Source organism: Hippoglossus hippoglossus, chromosome 19 (genome assembly GCF_009819705.1).
Source record: "Hippoglossus hippoglossus isolate fHipHip1 chromosome 19, fHipHip1.pri, whole genome shotgun sequence".
NCBI lineage: Eukaryota > Metazoa > Chordata > Actinopteri > Pleuronectiformes > Pleuronectidae > Hippoglossus > Hippoglossus hippoglossus.
The window spans coordinates 12,742,963-12,760,020 of record NC_047169.1 but is presented as its reverse complement, the minus strand read 5'-3'; the positions used below and the strand labels follow the sequence as shown (position 1 = coordinate 12,760,020).

At 42.4% G+C, this 17,058-nt stretch overlaps 1 protein-coding gene across 2 annotated transcripts in view; it reads left to right on the top strand.

Moving 5' to 3' along the window:
- The window catches only part of baiap2l1a (BAR/IMD domain containing adaptor protein 2 like 1a), a 22,918-nt gene extending 5,860 nt beyond the window's left edge, over positions 1–17,058 (top strand). The window contains exons 4-14 of one of the 2 annotated variants that reach the window (XM_034569837.1): positions 5,118–5,179; positions 6,240–6,311; positions 6,686–6,820; positions 8,473–8,625; positions 8,741–8,884; positions 9,382–9,502; positions 9,999–10,212; positions 12,757–12,816; positions 12,910–13,054; positions 16,368–16,408; positions 16,526–17,058. In XM_034569837.1, coding sequence (XP_034425728.1) covers positions 5,118–5,179; positions 6,240–6,311; positions 6,686–6,820; positions 8,473–8,625; positions 8,741–8,884; positions 9,382–9,502; positions 9,999–10,212; positions 12,757–12,816; positions 12,910–13,054; positions 16,368–16,408; positions 16,526–16,598 — 1,220 coding nt within the window. In that variant the 3' untranslated portion in view covers positions 16,599–17,058. The remainder of the gene's footprint in view (positions 1–5,117; positions 5,180–6,239; positions 6,312–6,685; positions 6,821–8,472; positions 8,626–8,740; positions 8,885–9,381; positions 9,503–9,998; positions 10,213–12,756; positions 12,817–12,909; positions 13,055–16,367; positions 16,409–16,525) is intronic. The other variant, XM_034569838.1, reaches the window with a different exon arrangement.

Sequence of the window (17,058 nt, the reverse complement as noted above, 5' to 3'; positions counted from 1 at the left end):
AGCTTTACACTGGTTAATAAATTGCATTTTATTGCTATCCACCTATTGTACGGTACCATGGCCGTGTTGCTGTTATGCCCTACATCTGATTGTGTATTTTTCAGTTTCAGTGGGTGTACAATTAGAAGCTTCCTGTGCTGGACTCCACAGGGAGTTGCTATTCCACTGTGAAAAGCAGGTATAGGCCTATTGAAGGACTGAAATGTTGAGATTACAAATGGAGAAAGAATAGCACGAACCCCACCCCTTCCACCTTTTCTCTGAGCTGTTTTGTCAAGCTTCAGTCGAAATAGTTTTTTTTGTTGTTGTTGAAATATTTAAGAATACTGACAGCATGAGAAATGGTGATGCCAGCCAGAGTTTTTCTTCCCCCCCGGAGAAGGAGGATTCAGAACGGGGAGTGTTTCCCGCTGATAGCCACTCTAACTGGGTTCTGTTTTCGAGAGCAGTCATTTCTTCTGAAGGGTGGTTGAGGTTGTTGTTGCTGTCTGTGACATTTCAAACATCTTAGACCTATTTCACAGGAGTATTTGCTCTGTAGATAGAAACCACTTTTATCTGCACATGATGCCAACCAGTGCAGTTTCAGTATACATACATTCGTTTCAGGACTCGTGAGGTCACAGTGACCTTTGACCTCTGAAATGCAGACTTGAGATATCATATATAAGGCCACCATGGTCTTGACCTTTGACCTCCCAAGTCCAACCAGTTTAAATTTGAAAGGATTCCCTCAGGATATTTCCAAGATATCTCATTCATGAAGCAGAATTATGCTTTTTGAGGTCACAACAACATTGACTTTTGACCTTTGATCCCCAAAATCGAATCAGTTCACACTTGAGTGGAGAAAGCCTCTCAAGGTGTTCCTGAAATATTGTGTTCACAACAATTGGACAGAAAAATGTCATTTGTCATTTGTTGCACCCCAAACAGTGTGTGTGGGCATGTGTGTGTGTTTGTCTGTGTCTTACATCAACTACATAAACACAGTCCCAAACCAGACTGAAATATGTAAAATACAAAGGGACGGGAGTTATGATTCTTCTTTCTCTCGTCACACTCCACAACTCTCTAATGATCCCAGACCTCAAACACCATTGTCCATTCTGCACTCACCATTAAACTAAAGGCTCCCCAGTCCATCGGTAGTTTCCCGAAAGGACCACAGGCTTACTGCTCAATAAGGCGTGAAGTTGGAGCCTTGTAACACTCCTGTCGTTTTACTAAAATATCCTGCGATTCTTCTGGAACCCTCAGTATCACGGGATATTACAGGTTTCAGACAGTATTTACTGGAAATCGCTGGTAACCTCAACCTGTATGACGTAAAAATTTAGTTTTTTAGGTTATTTGAGGTCTGCCTTCAGTTTTCTGAATACTGTCGGCTAAATAAAGATATGTTGCAGTAACCTGTTCGTATAATCAAAAAGTGTTATGTGCTGTGTGTAATGGCAGGTCTGTCAGTCTGTCGGTGCAATTGATCTACTGCAGACAGTCCACATGCTGAATGAGAGTCAAGAATGGCACCTACTCTCTTTTAGTGTGTGTGTGTGTGTGTGTGTGTGTGTGTGTGTGTGTGTGTGTGTGTGTGTGTGTGTGTGTGTGTGTGTGTGTGTGTGTGTGTGTGTGTGTGTGTGTGTGTGTGTGTGTGTGTGTGAAGAAATTATTATTAATTAGCCCAATAAAATAATCCGCAGCTAGTTTGATTCATCTATTAATCATTTAGGTTGTTTAAAGCACAATTAGTGATAAAATGTAGAACATGTAGCTTTTATGTCATTTACTGCATCACTGAAAATTCAAAGTTCAGGACTTTTGAAGATGATGGGTGTTATTTCACCTTTTTTGACATTTTTTATGGACGAAGTGATTAAATAGTCAATAAGAATTAAAATAGTGTACATTGTTATGATGGTGTAAATATGCCAACTGCATGAACTATAAGCTACAAAGGCTACAAAGCCTACAAAGCTACTTCTGTCTTTCCAGGTGAGCAAAGACCGTAATATAATGCACAAAGGTAGCGACGCAAATTACACGCAAATTGTGAGGAATGTAAATACGAGATTCAAATCAGTGTTTGCAAGTTAAATGTGTATAAATGTGCTTCAACAAGCTAATAGGGAAAACGGCAGTGAAACCGTATGTGGTCTAAGTTGTGTACGTGTTCAGAATATTGTCAGTGAGATTGTGTTTTGAGAGTTTCTGTTATGCAAGCTCAAAACTGAATGCAAATTTCTGTAGTGCGTCCTGCAGTAAACACAGAGCCTGCAGTGTGCGGCTACAGTGTGTTGCTGTACTTTCATATTTCCAGAAATGAATAATTCTAAACCTATGCACACCTGGCAATCCCCTTGTTTACAAGTGTGCAACAAACACTGGCCTCAAAGCAGTGTCAGACTTACTTCTGGAACATGGAAATTGTAGTTGACCAAAAAAGGAAAGCTACAGGTAAATCATTATCTGATCTGGAGCTGGATCGAGGTTGTTGCTTGTGGTTGTTCGAAGAGTTTTGAAAATATGTCCCTATTCTAGGAGTTGTGAGATGCAGTTTGTTTCAACAAGGTGTGGTTGTAAATGAAGATGACTGGATTTCCCCTCAGTGGATGACAGAGGAGTTCGTAAGATCACACTCCCATTGTCCTTACGGAGTTTCATCAACGTAAATATTTGTGTTTCCACCATGATGCCATTACCATGAGTCACAGTAACGTCATTATGAATACGAGGCTCATATGCGGCAGCCACCAAACACGACCTTTCACCACCTGCACTGAGGTACCATTCAGCCCTGAGTCACATAGGAGGTGGCTGCGTTTCATCCCACTCACTTTAAGCCTGCACGTACAGTACAAGCCCGACTGATGCATGGGCGTGATAGTGGAGCGTGAAGAGTAGATGACCAACGGCCGCCGCTGACTTCAGCACCAACGATAAAGTGGTGAAATAAAGGTGAGCCGGAGATAAGGTGCCAGCAGGTCAGCCGCTACTGTTTGCTCTGCCAGGGCGCCACCACACATTGTACAGCTCCCTCACCACACTCCAGATAGGCAGGAGATGGGAAGGCGAAGGGCACTGCCAGCCCATAAACCACGTCACCTGTTGGGAATGTGAAAGGCGTCGCCCTCTGCCCTATCAGTTGTCTTGCAAAACAGGCATTTCATACAGGTGGTGCAAAAGAACAAGAACAAATGAATGCTCCTAAGAGGAACAGTTTCTTTAAAGCAGCTTGTTTATCACAATACAAAAGGATCTCTCTTTTCTTATATTGTATTTTATTATGCTTTGTCACCCTTCTCTTGGAGCTTGGTGTTTTTCCCCTTTGGCGTATGTCGTCATATCAGCTGAGTTGAAAACACACACCAGTGAGCAACGTGTGTTTTAATGGTCAAAGTTCATTTTCTCAATGTGAGTCACAGTATCTACATACACAACACACTTTATGATATGTTTGAAATTGTCGAGGGGAGATTCGATTATCTTGGCACTTATACTCACGATCGAATTGCTGGCAACAGAGTGAGATAGAAGATAAGATAAACGGAGGAGAGGCATCCCGGTGTTGTTCATGAACTTGAACAACTGGTAGACATTTAAAACAAGTTGTGTAACCAGGTATGTCTTTTGTGTGGACTTTGATTCTCACTAGAGTTAGAAATATTATTTTTAAACTTTTATTTCCATGGATTGAAAACCAGCAGGCATTAAGACCTCTTCACACTCTGTCTCTTTCATCGCCAACTCCCCTTCTTCACTTGTTCATATGACAGAATCATGCACTCCACAGTCCGTATTCATCCCAAACTCTAAAACCTTCTGCAGCCTCCCTCGGGCATGTGTTCACACCTTGTTAACCCCAAAGGTGAAACCTGCAGGTGTACAACAGCCTCTTTGAACGCCCCCTCCCAGAAATCCTCAGCCTGCCCCCTTCCACGGCACGCGGCCCGTTGTTGGGGCTGTACAAACAGCCCCAGCGTCCAGCGCCACCCCTCTCTGTCGAGGGACAAAGGCAGCCTTTACCAGTACGTTCTGGTGACCTTCAGAGGGCAATGTTGTTGTAGCTGGACGCTGCCTGCTGGATCACAGAAGTGCACCTCTGTGCCGCCGGGTTATTACGTTTGTTTGCTTTGAGTGGCCGTGTGTGGGGAGGAATGTCTGGTTTTGGGTCAGGTGTGTGTGTGAGGGCAGAGGAGTTCGTGTTTAGGTGCAGGATCAAATTAAGAAGAAAGTCACAGAGCAAACCTGGCGCCCGTGCCGAAGGTGATGAAACCCACGAAGTCTCTCATTATGACACTGTCACATGTCCAGATGTGTTGTTCCATACTGTTTTAACACCGTGTCCTATAGTAAACCTCCAGTCTAGATTTCACCCCATTGTGACAGAGGTAGCACTATAAACTGCTTACCTATGATTGTCCACCTCTGTTTACAGTATTGACTCACTCCCATTGTCTCATGTCATATGCTGCTCTATCTACAGTGGAGCTTGTCCATGAATGGAGACTGTTCTGTATCTGACCGCACAATACCAGAACCTTTCATAGAGATTACTTATTGACAGCTCTTTAAATATTGAAAGGAGATAAGTCATCTGTAAAATGGGGGCTGTAAAGATAGATGTAAGGCTTGATAAAAAGCAAGATTAGATGTATCCAGGGAATCCCAGCTGTCAATTATCATGTTTAACCCCAAATGACTAATTAAACTTCCTGGAACAATTTGCATTTAAACATCACACCAGTGTGGTAAGAACTACGTTAAATGACGGAAAGCACCTTTGAGATAAATGTATTTAACGTTTATTTTGACTTTTGAGTTTGGTCCTCCATGTCCCATCCATTCACATGGAGGAGTCAGGGTTTATGAGCTACACTGCAGCCAGACTCTAGGCGGCGATTGAGACATTTTGGCTTCACTTTTAGGGAGCTGTCATGTCTTCCACCTTTATATACAGTCTATGCAAGGAAGCATATTTCCCTAAGTGTCACACTCTTACTTAAAATCTCCTCTTGAGCCTGGTCCCAGTACAAATCCACAGGACCATACAGTCACAGCAAGTTTCTCTTTCTTTGTAATGATCTTCCAATACTAAACGTTGCTCTCGATGTTCTTAGGTGTGGTTCTTATGGAGATTGCAGAGACCCACAGGAAGCTCCACAATGAACTCGACGAGAGTGTAAGTACCTTCAAAAGTCAATGATGAGTAATATTCTACATTTTTGTATGTAATCGGTTTATTTGTTAAGATTAACATTAAAGGGATAGTTCACCGAAAAATGATTTTTATGTGGGGTACAAATGCATATACAAAGGATTTCAAAAAGAGCCAAATAGTCCAGGACTCCTAAGGGTTAAGGTAATCAGAAAGGGCTGGTTACATGCAGTAGCTTATTCAGGCCATATTTTAATTGGGTTAATATCAGAACATTGCTATCCATGTAAATGTGTCTAATGTGGAGGGGATAATATTGAGAAAAAAACAGAGGTGCACTAACCTGCTCTCCCTACATCTACGAAAATAGACCTGAAGGATAATAAGAGCAAATATGTAATGAATTAAATCTGCGCAGTGACAGCTCACCTGCCGGGCCTCTAGGAGTGACTGATTGTCATTCCTCGACGTACTCTGTGGCCATTATCGTTCTGCTTAACTTCACTTGATAGACAGAGCTTGACCATTTGCAACACTCTCTCCTCCGCGGACACGTAACCTCTACAACCTTTTTCATTCCCTTCATTTTTGAGAGTTTGAAATTGTCGTGACGACGTGCGAAAAAAACGTTTGACGAGAGTGGAAGAGCAACATAATCATTCCTGACCCCTGCTGCCTCGGGGTGAAATGCTTCAGATATTTGCGAATGAAATGTGCTAAATTTAAGTCGAATATGGCCTAAAACTGAAACTCACCACTCAAGAAAACCTTGAAACATGCAAGTGACGTCTTTTAGCTTCCTCCCTCTTGGCTTTCCATCCGATTAGTCCCGGCCAGAGTGTAATTTATCTGTAAGAGGGAAATTTAGTCAATCTTTAACCTTAACAGGCTGATAAGCCTTCACTGCTGCGTGGAATCTCATCCTCTCCCAAACATACGATTATACATTCCACCGGGTCTCTCCTCTCTTATCATAACAGGCCACGTGACAGAACTGCACATTGGGTTTAGAACAGCGTGCATGCTCGATGATCTAAGGTGCAACATATTTATGTGTGTGTGTGTGTGTGTTTTCTCTCTGCAGTTCAAGAGTTTTCACAGTGACATTATCATCGAGCTGGAGAAGAAAACAGAGATGGATGTGAAGTACATGAATGTAAGTGTCACCATAAACTGCAGGCCGGTATTCTTCAGTGCAACCCATCCTCCCTCTTCTTTTGAGAGTTTTTATTCTAATATTTTAATGAGCAGTGGCTGGCACTGTCGCCTCACGGCAAGAAGGTTCCTAGTTTGAATCCTGGCTTCCTCCCACAGACATGCAGCGCAGGTTAAATGGAGACTCTAAATTGACTGAGAATGGTTGTTAGTCTTTGTGTGTCGGCCCTCTGCTACGCTGGCGACCTGTCCAGGGTGTGCCAGCGTGAATATTTATGTGTGTAGCTGTGAATACAAGCTACACACATAAAAATTCAATTGATTGATCTTCCCTTTCCTTTTTCTCAAACGTCTCCTGCCAAATGTCTCACGCAGGCCACCTTCAAGCGCTATCAGTCGGAGCACAAGCTGAAGCAGGACACCCTGGTGCGCTCTCAGACAGACCTGAAGAAGCTGAGGAGGAAAAGCCAGGGCAAGAACTCGTCCAAATACACGATCAGAGAGAACGAGGTGAGACTGAAACAAAACTCCGACCTTTCCCTTTCCCTTTCAAGCAGGGCGTGCACTTTACATGGCTTTTCAAGCACGCTGCTGTTACATGCCCATGCACTGATGCCTATCGATAAGAGTAGGACAAATGTGGAATGGATGTGATAGGGTGGCCAGGGGAGTTCTCATGATGTCCACTTAGCAACACGACTGAAATTCCAGGTTTTTCTTTCTAGTTGTGTCTTCACATATTTTCACACAGGGAAGAGATGTCAGATTAAAAGTTAATGAAATTAAGAAGCAAGTATTAAACTATACAATAAAATTGAATTTATAGAAACAAATACAAATGTGTAATGTATAACTCTTCTCTTGTCTACCATCTTGACGTTGTTTGAGGTTGATTCTGGTTTTCTGATTTTGATATTCTCAGTTCATTGATTAGTCTTGTGACTTATTAATCATAGTAACCAAGTATAGAAAAGCAAAACAAAACTAAAGAAATTACTCCAGCTGGATATTGTAGGTCACATTTTACTCAGTGTAGAATGTGATCAGCTCTTTTGTTTTGCTGATTCTGATGTAAGTTAAATTATATTATTTGATCTCTGTGCTGTTTGCAGTGCTACAGTGTGGATTTGAGCTAAGGAAGAAGCAAAGGAAAACACAGGTTCAGAGTTGAATAAAACGTTCTCATGAAACCGTATCTCTTGCATCTTAGACATCACACTGGAAAGACAGAAAGAGTCAAAACAAATTTCACCGCTGAGTGAACAGAAGTGCATAACGAAGACTTTGAAGTTGAACTCGTCTTTTCATGCCGCGTATGCAGTGTGTTGCACATTGTTGTTGCCGTGCACCAATGGCAAGCAGGCTTTAACTTTTTTAAATCAGTGTGGTGAGATAAAGGAGGGACAGCACAATGTGAGTAATAACTCCCTCCTGTCTCCAGTTTTAATTTGTTCCACTGTTTTTACGGCCTCACGTGATGACGGACAGTACGTAACCCTCGGCTACTTTCGGGTGAATTATTAAACAAAGCTTTTAATTGAAAAGTCGAGAAGTTATTGCAGATTGTAAAAAGGGTTGTTGTGACTTCTCGGCTCCCTCAGTTTCCTTTTTTTTCGTTTCTGCAAAGATCGCAATACGTTTCAAGTTTGTCCTTGCACTTGAATAGCACCTATTAAAACACATCCATACGATTCAATAAGTCATCTTAACCGGGTGGAACCAGGTGCCCCAGGTGTGGCCTTTTCATTATCTGATAAAAAGGACGCCAGTTGGCTCAGCGTTCTAATAATCGTCTGTCTGCCCTCCCACCTCTCGCCGAGAGCCTGGCCGATTGTTTGCCAGGGGAACTGAAGAGCTTGGATTCAGCGTCTAACAGGGCAGGGAGCAGAAGAGGGTCTCTGACAGAGCCCCTAGAGACAGGCTGCTTTACTGTCACCATGACAACCTGGAGAAAATAGGAGAAATTTGGTGCATCGAGGGTTTTTCTAAATCAGGGGCAATGAAGGGGCCACATTTTTTACGCAGAGAGTCCATTTATATGTACAACCATCCATGCAGAATGCCTGGTTCAGTAAGGTGCACATGTTAGTCATCCCTTGTTTACTGGCTAGTTATTAATCCCGTACCCTGACCTCCGTGCTGCCCTGTGACCCTGTCTGCAGTACATGGAGACCATCTCGTCACGGCAGACGGACATGCAGAAGTTCATCGCCGACGGCTGCAAAGAGGCCTTGCTGGAAGAAAAGAGACGCTTCTGTTTCCTGGCGGACAAACACTGCATGTTCTCCTATCAGATCAGCAACTTCCACGAGAAGGTAAGCGTGGACAGAGATGAGCAGTCCTGCGCAAAACCAGGACCCCCTTCCCTCCAGTGTGTGTTGTCAAACCACCTGCTCTCTACCCTCTCTCTCTTTCTCTGGTGTTTTCCAGGCCAGAGAGATGCTGTCCACGAAGCTCCCCCTCTGGCAGGAGAAGTGCGGCGACATCACCAAGGTGCCGGACACGGTGGAGACCATGATTGAGGGGCTCTCTCCGACTCCGGTACAATCGCCGCTGGTTGAACACAACAACAGGGTGCGCTTTGACTGGTCATGGAATTGTGTTGAAACTGGCATCCAAATTGTTCCTCTGTGAGATAAGCACTAGCTTTAGAAGAGACCTGTTATTTCTGATGACAAACTTTGATAAGTTACAGGAGGGTGCTTCAGATTTGAGTGTTTTATCTTGCCTTGTTGCATGAAGACCGTCTTTCCAAGGTCCTGATAGCCCTCGTGTCAGATGGAAGCAGCTGTGTGGAAGCTGCTAGTGAGCTGGTTATCAGCCATGGGAAATGACATGTGATGTTGTTGTCACGTTCTGTTAAAGTGCACCGGATATTTTCAGGCCACAGCTATTTATTGCTGCGTAGGAGGATGATGATAAGCCTTAATTACCGTAATGACCGTTTTAATTCACTGCCTCCATAACAAATGAGGTCAAGCCCCCAAAACACTTGTGATAATGTTGCCAGCTCATATTGTCATATTAGTGCACTTTCTTATCACACATCATATTCTTTGCTTTCTCCTCAGAACAATGTGGATTCAATGGTTCCTCCTCCAGCACCACCGCTGAAGGCTCAGATAAGTCCGCTCGCCAATATGTTCAACCAAGAGCCCAGATCTTCGCTCACCTCCTTAGACCACAACTCAGGTAAAAACAAACACACACATCCTCAAAAATACCTCTATGATTCATCCAAACATCAAAATAGTAGCATTTACATTTTTCATCATAATTATTATATTATTTATTCATCAAGATCCGTGATTTAATCTCTGAGAAATCAACAATTGTTTTGAAAAAGGCCCATCTCACAATTGTTAAAGAAGCAAACAAATCCTGATCCACACCAAAATGAAATGGGATCTTCCTCTGGTCATGCCCCACCCCTCCACATATATCACGGAAACTAGTTGCGTAGTTTTTGTGTAATCCTGCGAACTAACTAACAACAAAACCTCCATGGCGGAGATAATGAACGAGCTTTAGAGACGGCGGTCCTGCTCGTGATTTGTTACCTTTGGTCAGAGCCGGACAAACTGTTTCCCCTTTGAATTTTTCTAAATAAAGTAAATGATCTTTAATTTCAAGCGTTGACAAATATCGACATCTCTAATATGTGATTATGAACCTCTGCTGCCTCCAGACCAGGGCAGTCTCGGAGAGTACAGCCTGCACCGGTCGGTGTCCCAGTCGTCCGGCCTCAACGTGGGCAGGAAACACCGGGTCAGGACCATCTTCCCTCACATGTCGGGCAACAACGAAACGCTCCTCAGCTTCGACGAGAGCGACATCCTCACCGTGCTCCTTCACGAGGAGAAGGATGGCTGGCTGTACGGAGAGCTGGAGAAGACAAGGCAGTAAGTTTTTACTGCATACAATATGTCCCCTCAATAATTGTATATTACAGGGATGTGTTGATGGCAGTATGAAGTGAGGACGTTTTCAGAGAAAAATTGTGGATGAAAATAATGTTTCGGATTAAATTTCAGTTGTATTTTTGCTGGCGTTACTAATCTTTTTATTCATCTCAGCATTTTAAGGGATAAGTCTGGTCGTTCTTTATTTACCTCCAACAAGGAGGTTATGTTTTCACTCCTGTCTGTTGGTTGGTTGGTTGGTTGGTTTGTTTGGAAGCAAAAACTACTGGACATACTGTACCTCCATGAAACTAGTGGGAAAGATGTGATATGGGTCAGGGAAGAACCCATTCAATTTTGGTGTGGGTCTGGATCAGGGGGTGGATCCAGGATATATTTTTCTCTGTCTTCAACATTGTGAGAGAGGGTGTTCTTCAGAATTTTCACTCAATTATATCTATAAGTATGTGCAATCTGGTGCAGCCTGGTTGAATTTAAGGGGACTGTTGGGCCTCATTTGTTTGTTAGCAGGATTATGGAAAAACTCTAGATCTAATTTAAATCTGGTTTCAGGTTTAAGGGGTTTAAGGGGTTTCATAAAGAGGAGATAAGAGCCCTACTCAGTGACATTCTAGTGACATTTCTTGTAGTTTACAAATCTCACGTGAAGAGGAGAAGAGGCTGGAGGAGTTGGAAAGTAATGAGACAAAGACAAACGCATTGGTTGGGTTTGATATCCTCATGGGATTTGTTCTATGATATATGTTAGGAGGTGGCTAGAAAATATGTAGTTTCTTTTTATTTGACTTGAACCCGCAATGACAAACAGAAAGTGTGTTTGTGGAATCCCTCCCTCGCATACTTGATAGGAACACAGTCTAAATACGAGCGGTTGGCACACCCAGGAGAGGAGATGTACTTTCATCCCAGCAAATATGCAGCTGCACTGACACAGGAGTATTTCACATAACTAAGGTGGCAGTACAAGTTTCTGCTTTGTGTTTCTTAATATTTTGCTTCGCTAATACACCGTGCCTAGAAACACAGACTATGTCAGGAATGTTCAACATGACAGTCGTCTCTCTCTCTCTCTCTCTCTCTCTCTCTCTCTCTCTCTCTCTCTCCGACCTGCCTAACAACACTGCATGCAAAGAAATCCAGGCACAGGCACATACACACCAATGACGGAAACATGTTTCCATTCGCAAAAACAAATTCCTCCCTGCTTAATACTCCCCTGCACAGACAGGGTTTGATCAGGGTTTAACATGTATATATACTTATTTACATATATATATATATATATATATATATACATATATACAAGTCATCTGTGCATATGTAACAGCAGCAGCATAAATCTGTAAAGTGGTCTGAGTAATTACAGCCACCTCCAGCTCCTCAGTAGATCGGTTAGGACTCAGAATTCAGCCGAAAGGATGACGGCGTGCTCACAGAGCTCGTGTTGAATATTCTTTCATCCTCACTTTGAACGCATCTGCTCCCCGATTGTGTCTGTGTGTGTCATGAAGTGGTCTTTGGAGGCAGAGTGGTTTCAGTGCAGTCAGTGGCGTTTTGTCTGGAAGTCGACATGTTGGGGATAAATCACAGTACGTTCTGTTTCTTAGCAACAAATCCACTGCAGCGCTCTGATAAACCATCTCCATCACTCGACGTGACTTGGAGACATCTTCTGAGTCTCAGTGAAGGAAATCTCTGTCTGTTTATATATGTAATGTCTGATTTGTGGATCTATTTGGCGTCTGTTGCAGTGAGTCTCAGCTGTTGAAAGCTCTCGTAAAAAAAGCAGATCTCTTGTATTTAATTATTGAATGAAGTCCAGCCACTGGACATAATTCAAAAGCGGCATTCATCATGTTAGCAGAAGGGATAGATGGACAGATTACGATATCATCACTCAGCAGCGGATCTTGGATTTTTCTAAATCGTAAAGGGGCCCCAATTCACACAGAGGGGCCAATTATAAGTCTAACATCCATGTACATTAACTGATTAAGTAAGGTGCACATTAAAGTACTTCCTTGTTTACTGTTCGCTCTATAGCCTTGAGCAAAACCACATAATTGATTTTAATTTTGAAAAGTGTTCCTCTTCCTATCAAATTGTGATTTCTATTGTTAGTATTGTTGGTAAGTTTTTAAACACTACTGACAGGACAGGGGCACTTTAGGGGCCAATTAGATTTCAGCATGGGCCAACACTGAAAGACAGAAATCAGCAACTTTTTTTCTGTTGCTATGTGTGTTCAGAGGTTGTACCAGATTCCGTTGTTTCAGTGACCACAAGTTACTGTAAACCGTGAAAGGGTTTAGAGTGGTGGTCTCCTGCACAGAAAAGTACAGTATAAGTATATACACATCATTTCTGTAATTTAGCCAATGTAATCTAAGCTGTTTTAGCTAATATGTAGCTTGGACTCTAATGTGAATCCAAATAATAAAAACTAAAATTTGTATAGGATTTTATACATTAAAATGTTTTGCGATGTTTTTGACATTGTTGTGTTTGTGTCTTTTTTATGAGGCGGGGCTGGTTTCCCTCATCTTACTGCAGACCTTACACTGAGCCAGTGCTATCAAATAGGTAAGAAAACAGGACTGCGTGCCAGGAAGAGAATCAATAATGTGTTTGCAGTTGGTGTTTCGTTAGCTGAAGCTTTACTTCCTGTATTTGCAGCAATCTGAGTACGCCAGTGCGTAGTCTGAGTGTGGCCAGTCTGCAGGAGGAGGAGGAAGATCTGGTGTTGATTCCACCACCAGACTACAGCGACGACCCCACCACCAGCCCACTAGTCACCTCGACGCCCTCACCACAGAACACGGTCAGTGGCAGCACCTGCGTGAGCACGACCCAAACCTGCTTGTTATCTTTTAGGGTTTTTTTCAGTTTTGCATCTGTCGCATGTTAGAAACTTCATCAACATGCCCCCTCGTTTGCTTGTGAATCTTCTGGACAATCTGCTACTCATTTCGCACGTGGGCTCACTCGGACATTTTCTGGAGTTTTGACCAGGGGGCTGACGGGAGAAACTCTGCAGATTGTTCGCACAAACTAACTCAACCACTCTCTCACATACAGCCCCTCCGAATATATCCCGGAGTTCAGTGCATGTCTGAAAGCAGCTATACCAATACTACCATTTTTTAACGCTTGATATTCTCTCCAGCTGATTGTTACGGATAAAAGTGCAAACAAACATGATTTTTAAAATAATAACTAATTTACTTTAATGGTGCTATATTTGATATTTTCATCATACCAGTGGATGAGTGTTTAATCTGAATTATCCCCTGAATGTTCCCCTACCCTCAGAGCTGCAGAACCTTCCAGTGTCTTTCAGCTTATTGTTTTGGTCTCCGCAGCTGTACTATTTTGGTTCACTGCCATCAGTCCATGCAGGGAGTGGTTCAGGAAAAACCCTCGCAAATGCAGCACAGCTAGTTTGCATGTAAACTTATCAGGTAGTTTAGTGGCTGTAAAGCCAGATTAAACCCTCAGGATTAGGTGGAGACCAAAAACAGAGCTAAAACTAGAGTTCATATCGGATTAGCATTCACATCTTATTTCTGCCGCCCAAATAATCACTTACTGCAGTTTGAATGTATCGCTTTTAATCATATGCAACTGTAACCCCCTTTATACTATGACTAGCTAATATGTATTTATGCTAATATAAACAAAATATCGTAGAATGTGTACGTAGTCGGCGTAGTTTTAAATAAAAGACACAAGTTACTTTATTTTAACAGCTGTAGTTGATGTGCCTTCAGGCCAGGCACCAAGGCCCTGGTTGCCAACGTGAAGGATTTGTTTGTGTTGGGTAGCTGCCATGTATGAGTTCCTATTTAAATGGACCATCGTGTTCTAGAAAAGGTTGTACATTCCCTGACAGGATATCTTTATTGCCTTACCTAAGTCGCTGCAGACTCCACGCCCACGCCATGAAATGCCATCACGTCTTATCACCGTCTCCTTGATGCATAGTCATCACCCTCCACACCCTGAAAACACATCACAACCAGAAACACACCTCAATTCCTCCAACCCGTTTGAGTAAATAAACTTCATTCATCCAGACGATTATTTCCCAAAAGGATATAGGAGCCTGAGAGATATGTATTTGCATTTTTGAAATGGGGACATAGTCTTTTTTCGACAGTGAGGAAAAAATGCTCCGAGCCAAGATTTATTCAGGAAGGAGGGAGAGATTTGTTGAGGACAGAGTCACAGAGGACAAGAGGGTACGAACACCATTTCATTTTGTGCCTGCACTGTGTCAGCTGATTGAAAATGAGCTAGTGGCTGTTCTGCCAACAGGCAAGCCCGGGCACTCTTCTTTCTTTCCTCATCATCACCTTCCTCGCTGCTCAGTCTGTAATCAGTGTCCTTTATATCTGCTGCCTCAGGGCTTCACCATGACATGAACCTCTTACTCTCGTCCCCCAAAACCCCCAAACACTGACGTTAGCTACTTTTTAGCAGGACTAGATTAGCTTGTGTTACTTCTTTAACATTTGATTTAGTTTCCTTAAACTACAGTATTTAGCCTATGTGGAGTAACAAACTATGTTGGAGCATCAAAATTGACTTTTTAATCAACATTTGATCCATTTCTTGTTGTTCCCTCAAACCTTATATGGTTTTCCAAATATTTTACTGACATAATATTTAATATGGTAAAACAAAAGTATAAAGGTCAGATTCTACTTTTAACAAAGTCTTGACCAAATGCACAATTCCTTTGTTTTGGCTTTTTGTGCCAGTATTGTACAGTAATTATGTGACTTACTGTGCTAACATACTATATGTCATTTTATTAACATCTACCTGCTTTAAGTAAAGAAGCAACTAATCCTGTTACTTTTGACAGAATATTTAAGGAAGTTATATTTTTAGGTAATCTTATTTGGAATCTTTTTAAGATTAAAAGTTGAGAGTATATAAAAAATGTTCCAGATTAATATTTTAAGTACTTTACAGTCAGGAAATGGACAGAAGCTGAGTTTTTAAAAATGTTTTGCTTATTATTTAATAAGCTATACAAGAATGGGACTGAGTAGATATCTCCACCAAGGCCCAACAGTCCTTTTAAATTTAAAAAAACTAGATCTGCATTCTTATTTGGATCTGGACCAAATCGCACACAATCATAAATATCAGTCCCCTAAACATGCCTGATATTTTTTCATCAAGATCCATAAATTATCCTCGGATCCGCCCCCTGATGTGATCTGGAGCCACACACAAAATTTAATGCGTTCATGCCTGACCACAACCTTCCACCAATTTGCATGGTAATCTGTCCTGTAGTTTTTGCATAATTGGATAAGAAACAGATAAATTCAGATGAAAACATTTATTTATTATATTTATATGTATTTAATAAGCTTGTTGCCAATAGAACTCAACCCCAGATGATTTACGGCCTTAAAGACTGAGTCCAGAGAATAAAAGTTTCATGATCCCAACTGTGGCTGCATGTCGGACTTCTGGCTCTTGATTTCTCTCTGCTGGAAGAGTTGGGTAGTACATGTTTTTCTGCAATTGGCAATTTGCATTAAAATCCTTCCTAATAAGCTTCATAGCCAATGCATACTAAAAGATATGTATCTAATCTAAAATGAAAACATCATACCAAAAAACAAACTCATGGGTTTGACGAAAGTTACTCTGACCTATTTATCAGCTGCTGTAGCTCCGTAAACATTTTTACAGATATGTGGCCTCGGTATCCCTCAGCGCGCATTACTCAAGTTATTTATGTTCTCCAACTTCATCGTCCCCATGCTCACTTGACTCTGCGAAGAGGATTATGTTATCTCCGTCCTCAGGTGAGAGAAAAAGAGGAGTGTGTCTCTCGCTGGCATTTCTAGATCGTCTAGATTCCAGACTCTGTGGGGTCTGAAGTTGTAGCTGAAGTATGTGTCAAAGCTCCGCGGATTAGGAAGGAGGGAGGGCGGGAGGGGGACAAGTGTTGATGAGAAATCTAATAAAACCAGTCGGACAACAATGACTTCGCTCACAGCTGGAGGGAGGGTGCAGGTTTATTGGTGACTGTGGTGTGTGGTGGTGTGTCCCTGAAAGTATGTGTCCTGGATCTTCATGGGTCTTTTCTTCTGTGTTTCTGACGACAGGTGTCTTTAGTCAATGGGACTGCGAAGGCTGCTTTTCTAGGGTGAGTGACCTAACACAGCCAACACAAACTCACAGGTCACCGCTCAGTGTGTGCGAGTCGATTAGCGATCGCTCCATTGTGAATTCAAAGTGATTTCTGATGATTTTCCTTCTGCAGGGGAGGGAATCCATTCGCCACGGTCAAGCTGAGGCCAACAGTAACGAATGACAGATCGGCGCCACACGTCTAACGTGGAGAAGTTTCACCGCTGTCACGCCTTCAGGGGAATGATGGGAAAAAACATTGGACCCCTGCGACATGATGCTTATCACCACAACCTGACATCTCACCAGCCTGCATGCTAGTCTCTCTCAGTACCAGTCTGCTCTATTAAAGGGAACCATTGTTTCTTGGCATAAGTGTGCTTTACTGTGCCAGTGGGTGTTTTCATTAGCCACCGCAGTGAAACATTACATAATCAACACATGGATATTCTGACAAACTTTGTAGTGCAAAGACATTGTTTCATAATGTTATATACACCCTGTCTTACAGGTTCAATGTGTAGAATTAAGCAACATCTAGTGGTGAAGTTGCATGTTGCAGCTGAATCCCCCTCACCTCGCCCTCCCCTTCCGAACATGACAGAGAAGCTGTGGTCGCCTTCAGTTGTCATAAAAACTCAAAAGCTGTTTAGTTTGTCCAGTTTG